General features: G+C 49.4%; 2 protein-coding genes across 2 annotated transcripts in view; one reads left to right on the top strand and one right to left on the bottom strand.

Moving 5' to 3' along the window:
- TRPV2 (transient receptor potential cation channel, subfamily V, member 2) overlaps positions 1-839 on the top strand; it is a 16,211-nt gene extending 15,372 nt beyond the window's left edge. Inside the window, exon 14 of the mRNA XM_006875921.1 lies at positions 745-839. Coding sequence (XP_006875983.1) covers positions 745-839 — 95 coding nt within the window. The remainder of the gene's footprint in view (positions 1-744) is intronic.
- Positions 840-6,326: 5,487 nt separating this feature from the next.
- The window catches only part of FAM211A (family with sequence similarity 211, member A), a 68,615-nt gene continuing 65,251 nt past the window's right edge, over positions 6,327-9,690 (bottom strand). Inside the window, exons 3-4 of the mRNA XM_006875920.1 lie at positions 9,509-9,624; positions 6,327-6,870 (exon numbers count right to left, since the gene is read on the bottom strand). Coding sequence (XP_006875982.1) covers positions 6,327-6,870; positions 9,509-9,624 — 660 coding nt within the window. The remainder of the gene's footprint in view (positions 6,871-9,508; positions 9,625-9,690) is intronic.

The following is a 9,690-nucleotide window of genomic DNA, read 5'->3' as shown; positions in this document are numbered from 1 at the left end:
CGGGCTGCGAACCACAAGGTCAGCAGTTCGAAACTACCAGCTGTTCCGTGGGAGAAAGATGAGGCTTTCTGCTCCTGTAAAGATTTACAGCCTTGGAAACTCTATACAGGGTCGCTATGAGTCGGAACCGACTCCATGGCATATAACAACAACAATGTCCTATTTGCAGGTCTTGTCCCAAACATTCTACACCCTAGTCCCATGCTGGAGATTTTGAGGCTTTCCCATATGTCACCTCCTCCTTAACCCTTCCCTCCCATCTTGGTTCTCACTGCTCTGCCTGACTCTCAGTTCTTCTTGTGGAGGTAAAGCAGGCCCAAGGCTACTGGCCTGTCTCAAGCCCCACTGCTCAGCTGACAGCCTGTCCACAGTGTTGCCTGTTCTTTGTTTCCTGCCGGTGTCAGAAATGGCCTTCCCATTGACCACCTCCACTAGGAGCGCTCCCTGAGCTCCTTCCTGCTATTCAGCCCACATCTGGTATCACACAGCCGGTCACAGGACTGCACATCCTCAAACTTCCAGCTCCTGGAAAAGGCCCTGTTGGTATCACTGTGCCCAACACGATGCCTGGCATAGGGTAGAGGTTCAGGAAATGCTGTGGAAGGAGGAAGGCAGGAAAACTGCTGGGAACTCCAGGCTTACTGGCTGTGAGGTGTTTGGTGTAGTCTTGTGGCTCTGGCCCCTTCTGTTCCCCCAGCACAGGCCTCCTGGGGACAGTGGCCAACGTTCTCTTCTTCTTTACAGGTGCTACAAACAACCCCACTGTGGACTCCCAAACTGAGGAGGACTATGCCTCAGAGGAAGACCTTCTGCCCCTCCAGCAGCTGGAGTCCCGCTGAAAACAGGAGGCAGCGTGACAGAGCCTAGAGACCTCTTCTAGGGCCTCAGGCCATTTGGGTGGAAAATATATGTTTTTTTACGACGAACTCTTCTGGAAATATTGTTTGAACAAAGTTCCCGGGCCCTGGCTAACGCCATTGGTGTGTCTCAGTGTATGCATGGCTGTGTCTAGGCCTTGGTTGCTACTCCCCTGGAGCCACTCCCAGCTCTGAGCTGTTCTTTTCATGGGTGAAAGTAGTTGGCCAAGTACTGTGTCCACTGCCTTTATAGACATGTGGGAGTGGACATTTCCCATCCCTTTTCCTATTGTCACTGTTATTGTTGTTAAGTGCAAGCGAGTTGGTTCTGACTCAGAGCGACCCTGTATAGGGTTTCCTAAGAGCAGCTAGTGAGCTTGAGCCACTGACTTTGTGGTTCAAACCGACCTTGCAGTCCAGTGCCTTCATCAGCAACGCCACACCAGGACTCCTCCCATTGCCACTGTTGTTTGTTGTTGTTAAGTGCCATCGAGTTGGTTCTGACTTTTGACGCATAGCAACCCATTACTACTAGGCACCCTTAAAGCTACTTCCCAAACCTCTGATTTCCTTTGTGCCTGTCTGCCGAGTTCAAGTTCAGGTCTGGATTACTGCTTTTTAGTCCCACTGGGTTGCCTGCTCAGTTCCCACCCTTTATGCCATTCTCTGCAGGGCAGCCCGAGGGCCCTTTAAAGACACAAGAAAATGTGTCCCCTGTGTTCTCAAGGCCTGAGAGACTCCTCAGTGCCCTGACCAGTCCTTCATTGTTTTATGTAGTAGTTTCAGACACCTGTACACTATTCTCTGGCTCCTTCAAGCCCTCCTTAGTATTTCTGCCAAATTGTTCATTAGGTTAATGGGTGTGTGTTTGACCTCCCTGACCTTGGGCTGACTAGAAGCCCCTGTTATGGATTGAATTGTTTGTTATTGTAAATCCTAACCTGTATATCTGTGGTTATAAGCCCACTGGGAATGAGTTGTCTTTGTTATGTTAATGAGACAGTATTAATGTAGGGTGTGTCTTGGGTTAGTATGTGTTGGACTGCTGTTGAGACCACCAGGTGCTCCAAAGAAGCTTTCTGCTCCCTGTTAAGTGCTGTCTAGACAGTTCCAACTCAAAAGGACCTAGGGTTTCTGAAGAGTGGTTGGAGGATTTGAACTGCCAACCCTGGGGTTAGCGGTCCAGTGCTTATCCTGTAGTGCCACACCAGGACTCCATAGGAGTTGGAACCACTATGAGTTGGAACTTATTTGAAGGCACACAGCTAGTCAGCCAGCCAAGCAGAGCAGAGATGGGGATGGGGGGAGAGAAATGCCAAATCACAAGACTGTCCAGCAGCAAGAGACAAGGACCTTCCTTCAGAGGCGACAGAGGGAAAATCTTTTCCTAGTGCTGGCACCCTGAATTCGGACATCTAGCCTCCTAAACGCTGAGAAAATAAAGTTTTAAAAACCAACCTCTTGTGATATTTGTTATAGTGTCACTTGATAACCAAGACACCCCCCTTCCCAACATTAAAATCGTACATTTATTTAGGAGAGCAGCTCAGAATTCATTGCCTTTCCAGTCACAACGAGTTGCTTTCCCTCGATATAACATTTCTATAAAATGTGAATACATGAATTTAATATTTTAGAAGTGGTGGTGACCCTGTACAGGGTTTCCGGGGCGGTAAACCCACACAGTCGCAGAAAGCCTCATTTTTCTCCTGCAGAACGGCTGGTAGTTTCGAACTGCTTGTCTTGAGATTAGTAGCCCGACTCAAACACTACACTACCAAAGCACGTTCATGTGTTGAAAGGAAAGCATTAGTAGAGAATTTCCAACTCCAAGTGGATGGAGTGGTCCTTGATGAGTCAGGAAAGGGGAAGGGGAGAGCTCAGTGGCTCCCCCACATGCTATCCTTTTGTTCTTACATCTCATTCAGAATAATGGCGATGAAGGTTGTGAGTGCGTAACCGTGGGAGAGGTTCGTGGATATGTGGAAGCAAGTTATGCGGTCAGCGCAGACTGAAAACGCTGATTAGGCAAGTAGGTCGCCGGAAGTTGTTTATGTTGATTGCGTGCAAAGCACTGCAGTTTCATGTGATCTTCAATAACAATTTTCTGTGGTGCTGAAATATTTATTTTCCAGATGAGCAAACTGAGCCTCAAAACCACACAGCCACGGAACAGCAGGGACCGGACCCGACCCAACCGCGGACCAAGCCAAGATAATACCACGCGCTAAGAAAACCGCGGGTTGGAGACCGTGTGCAGGCACCCAGTGCCAAGCCGAGCAATTGTTATTGAGTCGATTCCGACTCATGGCGACCCTGTATACGGTTTCCTAGAAGCGGCTAATGGATTTGAACCAAAGACCTTCAGGCTCAAAGGACTTTGCAGTTCAGCGCATTATCCTACACCACCACACCAGGACTCCTTGACCCAGAATTCCCGGAACTGTGGACAAGACCACAAGCTCAAAAGAAAGGGGGAGACGTTGGGCTGTGCGGTGTAGCTGTTGCTGTAAGAAGGCCGGAAGTTCCCGTGAGTCTTTGCCAATGTTACCCTCCCTTCTGTGAGAAGTGGAATATTCCTGATCTTTAAGAGCCCGAGTCGCGGCGAAAACGGCCTTTCCGCGGTGCCGCTGCGGTAATGGAGGTGAGCTAAGTTTCGGGCAAGTGCAAATAAGGAGAAAGAGCGTTCTTTGATTTCTGTACTGGTGTTTTCTGGAAGCTTAGGGAGGGGAGGGTTCTTGTCTACGGTAGGGAGGCGGGGACGGCTGTTAGCTGACTCGTGATCCTGCATGCGGGCCCTGGCGCCATGTGTACGAGTCACCGGGTGGCGCTAGGGGGCTGGAGGCCCACGTGAGCCGAAGCTGATAGGTTGCGTTTTTGCTTTTCAGGTAGTCGTCTCTGCAGCCTGTCTTGCCCGGAAGTTCGGAACGTCATCCCCTGGTGCCACCATGGGAACGCAAACCCTAGGGAGTTGGGTAAGTTGGGTTCTGACCCCTGTTGGGTCCTACAGTGGGTGAGGGAAGCCTCGAGCGACTGTCCTGATGATATTGGTAATAGGAAGTGCCGTCAGAAGCGATAACTGACGATGTTTATGCCTGTCTGACACAGTCGTAAACCCTTTGCCAGTTTAATTGAACGAAGCAGTCGGACCGTGCCTTACATGTGTCCTGCTTTATGTTTAAGGTTACAGACCCAACCTAGAGCGCAGGCGACAGGGAGGAGCAGCATCCTCGGTACCACGAGGTAAGCGCTAGGTGGTTTAATAACGACATTCTGGTGTTTTGGTTTTCAGTTAGCTTTAAATAAAGTCGATATTATAGTTGTGGATTTTTACCATATTTAACCCAAATAGTTACCAAACTAATACATAGTGGAGATCTTTGTAGAAGTGTGTTACACGTTTCCGGTAGTGAGCTTGAACTATAGAGGAGCTTGACTGCTGAAATTAATGGGAAACAGGTAGCTTCCTGCCTAGGAACACTCACGAGTTCCTACTAGTGCCCAGGAGTGAGTTGATCTGAACTTTCGTCTTTTTAACTCAGGTTAAAATTTTGAAGTTGCCACAAGAGGCAGTGTTGGAATTTGGGAGCGCCGGACTGCCATGAAGTGTTTCTCCAAGAGGTAGGATATTTAAAACCCATCCTTGTATCACTGAGGGTGGGCAGTCAAGCAATGGAAAGTGAATTTGGGAAGAAGGGGGTTTCCTCTTCATCTGTTTAATTTTGACTATTTGTATTCCTAGGTGTAGTTTCCCTCATGGTAGATAACATTGAGGTTCTAAAATTGAAAGTGAGGTAGTTACATGGAAGTCATACAGTCAAAGTTAATTAGTATTTGTTGACTAAAGAAATGCAATACAGCTAGGTCTAAGTGCTTTTGAGGATGCTTTTTAGCATGGCTGGTAGCTGAGGCTATTAGAAATGTCTCCCCCCCCACACACACACACACACACTTGGTGAGCTTGCTGATTTAGGTGTCTGTCCACTTCCTAGGTTGACAACTGACTGCTAGAGAATGGGATCTGCAGTGTAGTATTAACTGGCAACCAGAGCAGCTCAACCTGAGAGGTGAGTCTATGGTAACCACCATCATGGAATTAACACAAAACACGTTAAAACTTGATGTGTAGAAAAGGATATCATGTGATGAAATCACCCAAAATAGCTGGAATTACCGGCAGATGGTCCAGTGGTGAGCCTCTGGTTTTCTGAAGATAACCTTATGCTGTGGTTGGTTGACTGTTACTGATGGAGGTGGAAAGTGAGATGGTAATCAAGCTTCTTTGCAGGTTAGTTCCTGGGAGATGATCAACTGTGGAAATTGAAGCTCTGGAACAGCCTCTGGAGCCCACCATGAGCTTGGACTCAGAAAACCTCAGCATTTGGTCTAACAATTTGTTGGAAACATGCTCAAGTTGCTAGCCAAGGATTGGATTCGGCAACGTTTATCTAAGACAGACATCTTTGGAGTTAAATTTTATGAACTTTATAGTATTGCCCCTTGCCAAAAGAAGTGGGAAGTCCCAATTTGTTGTAAATGATCCCATGCAGTTAAATAGTATAATAAAGGAGTGTCAATGGTGTTGTTTCTTATAAATGTGTATTTGTGAATAAAATGTTAAATTTCGTTGCTGCCAGGTTTTCCCCTTAGTGATTTTGGTTTTTGAGAGCAAAGAATTTGAGTGTTTAAGGCATATCTACACAGTTGATTCAGACCCATAAACCTTCTGGCCAGTCTTGCATAGCTGTCAAGTTGTCTGCCTCTTGAGCAAGTTTAAGCAAGGTCCTTCATTGTTTTGCAGAGCCCTGGGTTAAACATCAGGCAAACTCACCAGCTGTCTGTTCCCTTAAGATTTTGTGCTACAGAATGGGAATCAGCTGGATGGCAGTGTGTTTTTCAGTCTGTACTTAAAGGGCCAGTATTTCTGAGAACTTGAAAGACAATTTGGTCAAAAGGAAAGGATAAAAATGCTTGGGACCTGTCCCAACTATCTTGGAGGCTTGCTAAGTGCAATATACACTTGAGGTCTGGCAGTTCAGATTTCTGGTAACTTAACAGGCTGAGTGATGCCAAAAATGTGGCTACTTTAAAAATAGACCTAGGCCACCTTAGACTGGGGTGTCTGGCATCTAGCTCCTTATTCCTAACTCCAGTTTAGGTTGGGGTTACGATTCCAACTTGGCTGGAATTGCTCTGAGAAGAGAGCAAATTTAATGCAGATTTGGAAACCCTGCACCTAACAATATACCTAGGAGAAAGCTCAGTGTTCACACTGCTTCCAAACCTTATACCCCTGAGCCAGTGGAGCCTTACAAAGGGGGAGGGTGAAAGGAACAAGATGATAGCACACCAGCTTTCCCAGATGTTGGGATTTGGTTCTTGGTAGGTGGGGCTGCCCAGGTCAGTTCTGAGTTGTGCACTTGGGAACCCCCTACTTCCTTCCCACTGCTCTCCTACTATATACACACTTCACGTCAGGGCTACAGTTACAGGCTCTACAAGGTCCCTATTGCTGTAATCTTTGGCAGGGGCCAATGGCCCCCCTCCAGGGTCTTCCTGGGTCCCATCCCGGGAATCCTCCCCACTGCCTGGCCCTTCACCCAGTTCCAGGATGGTGGGTAGGTGGCCTTGTTTGGGGGAGCGCTTGCGCAGGCTGAGCAGGAAGGGCTGAGGCAGTGAGAAGATATCCACGTTGTTGCCCAGGTCTATCCATGTGACATTGGGGAACTTGCTAGGGTCCTTCAGAGCATCAGTGAGGTCACGCAGTAGAGCCCTGGTCAGCCGGTTGCCATTGAGTGCCAGTGTGGTGAGGCGGGGTAGTGTGCTGAGCGCAGGCAGCAGCTGTAGAACCATATCGTCTGTGAGGCCGGTGAAGCCCAGCTCCACGCTGTCCACCTGCTCCCCACAGCGCTGCAGGTAGCTGGTCACTCGCTCCAGGTCACGGGAGGTCAGGGGAATGCCTGACAGGTCCACTGTATTGTCCAGAGGGCTCCCAGCCAGGACAGCCTTGAGGCTGAAGAGAAGGAACAAGTAAGGGTCAACCAAGTATGTTCCTCAGACAATTGTGACTAAGCCCTGGGATTCCGAGGTATGTTTAAAACCATCAAATTCTACAAGTACACTATAGGGAGAAACCAGGGACCTTCCCCCATTCCACCTGTTGGCACTTCCCTGGCTGATCAAAACATGAGGTCTGCAGCTGTCCTGTGGGGTCACAGGTATGAGAGAGACCCAGGTGTTTCTGCAGGCCTGCACTTGCACTTTAACCCCTTCCTAGCTGTGTAACCTTTAGTTACTTAACCTGCCTGAAATATGAAACTGCAACAGTGTACGGTATATATTAAATGATTAATATTTGTTGCTGTCATTAATGATCACGTGGTCTGAGCTTTCTGCTTCTACCACCACTGGGAACCAGCTGAGATCTTCCCAAGAGTGTTAAGAAGGACCTTTGCAAGGCTACCTTCCCCATCAGACTGAGAACCTTTGGGGCAGCCCTGCCTAACAAGTATGGGATGGCTTGGTGTTCCCCACTCCTTTCCACTTAGCTCTCCTTGTTCCTTACTCAGGCCAGAGCCCTGGCTGCCTAAGCTGAGGTGAATAGCCCTTCCCTCACCCTCTCTGCTGGGTCTAAGGCCAAATGCCAACCTTCCCCACCTCTAGGTGCCATGCCCTCTTTCCCATGTTAATAGCACAAGACGCAGAGCTTAGATTTCCTGTCTGCAAAAGTAGCTAAGTTTCTATTCTTTGGATTTCCTGAAGCTAGGAGGCTGCCCCCAAATTTTCTCTTGCCTGATTGAGATCCAGCTTTAGGAATATAAAACTCAAGGCATGACATTTAAGTCTTGGCCCACTGCCTGGCATTTGGTCAGTATAGCTGGTTGCAGTTATTGTCCATGCTATTAATAAAGCAGCTCTACACCACCAGGAGTCCTGGTGTGGCGCTGTGGGTTAATGCGCCAGACTGCAAAGCCATTTGAACTGCAAGGTTGGCGGTTCAAGCTCACCAGCTGCTCCTCAGAAACCCTATACAGGGTCACTATGGGTCAGAATTAACTCGACGACACTTAACACCACCAGGAAATGATGTAGCATGGTAGTAGCTTGGGCCTCAGATCAGATCAATCTGGTGTTTGAATCCAACACCAGTTAAGTGACTTGATCAGTCAACTGTAGTATCCTTACCTCATTCACTCCTTTGAGTATTTACTAAGCTAGTTGCTGCTATGTGCCAAGCACTGTTCTAGGCTCTGAGGACCAGGGGGTCACATGAGGCTCAGCCTTTGTTTCCAGTGGGGGTGGCGACACAAGACAGTAAGAGTGAAATTAGAGTGGCTTGGGATGGTGGAAGGGGTGGACCTACTTGAGATGAGATTGGCCAGGGCTGGCTTCTTTTAGGAGGTGACATTTGAGCTGACATGTAAAGACAAAGTGTGGCTCATCAGCGGGGAATACAGGTACACCAGACCTGGAGGCCTGAACAAGCTTGAGGTGTCTGTGAAGCAGTGGGAAAGCCAGTGTGGCTGGGTGTAAGGTCTTGTCTGGGTGTTATTCAGTGTGATCTGAGGGGAGTGAGGAGACCTCATACACAGCTTCTCATACACTCCAATGGAGAATGGGGTGAATGTGTGTAGGGGACAGAGGAAGAACCCAGAGTCCAATGCAGCTCAAAGTTCTAGCTTCTCAGTCCTAGAACACTAGCTCACCAAGTCTCAATGTGACTGGTTTTAGGATTCCTATACCTTCCTGTCCTGCTTTAACTCTTCATACCACACTGCCCCAGTCCAACCAGTACCCTTCCCATGGCTAACTCAGGGAGAGCCTTCCACTTTGTTCAACAAGGGATCCATCTCTAACCAGTCGGAACCATGTGCGTCCAGAAGGGAGAGAGGAGCCAGTACTCTTTTCTCTGTAGGTGGGACCAGTCTCCTCCTGGTCTGCCAGAGCCTGGAAATAACAGCCTGTGGCCATCTGAGCCCTTCAGATAGCAGCCACGCTGCAAGAAAGGTAGTGGCCCTTCTCGGAGAAGCCCACCTTTCAGACTCCTCTCGCTGCCTTCCTCTAGTGCTCTGTCCTGGTCCACAGGGTTCTGTGTTACATGTGCCACCATCTCCTTTGGGAGCCACTGAAGTTCCTCACCGCTACTGTGCCAGACACATAGCTAGTGATAGGGTTCCTCTACGGGGGTACCCTGCTGTGGGTTAATGGCACCAGACTGCAAAGTCGTTTGAACTGCAAGGTTGGTGGTTCAAGCTCACCTGCTGCTCCTTGAAAACTCTATACAGAGTCGCTATGGGTCGGAATGGACTCAACGGGCACTTAACAACAACAACCGGGTACCCTGGGGCACTGGGAGGTTTTGGCACTGCCCTGTTTAGCACGGGGGGTGGGGGGCGGGCTATAAACTCCTGATCCCATCCTTCCGCCCATCAGCTCCAATCAGGGGTCAAGGCCACTGGAATGCCCGCCCCCAATTCGTCCCTCCTCCCGGCAGTCTCCCAGGTTAATCCCTCGGTTCTAGTCCCTGGGTGGAGCTGTACACTACCAGCCTGTTTCAGATGCACTTGGGCTGCACACACACACACACACCCCACCCCCCCGCAACGTGGAACAGCTTGGCTGTCCTGAGAGAGACTGGTAGGCACACTCACCAGGCCTGCGGCTTCCTCTTGCCCAGCCCTCGGTGCCGCCTCCACTGGGAGTGCGGGCTGAGATGGTAGGTCAGCTGCCGGCATAGCTTCTCCATGGCTCCCAGCGCGTCGCCTTCCTGCAGAAGCAACCACAGGTGCAGGTCCTGAGTGCAAAGCAGAGCTGCCTGCCTGCCAGCAGCCTC

Source organism: Chrysochloris asiatica, unplaced genomic scaffold, assembly GCF_000296735.1.
Source record: "Chrysochloris asiatica unplaced genomic scaffold, ChrAsi1.0 scaffold00346, whole genome shotgun sequence".
NCBI lineage: Eukaryota > Metazoa > Chordata > Mammalia > Afrosoricida > Chrysochloridae > Chrysochloris > Chrysochloris asiatica.
Note: the sequence above shows the minus strand (reverse complement) of the source record. Positions and strands in the feature narration are given on the sequence as shown.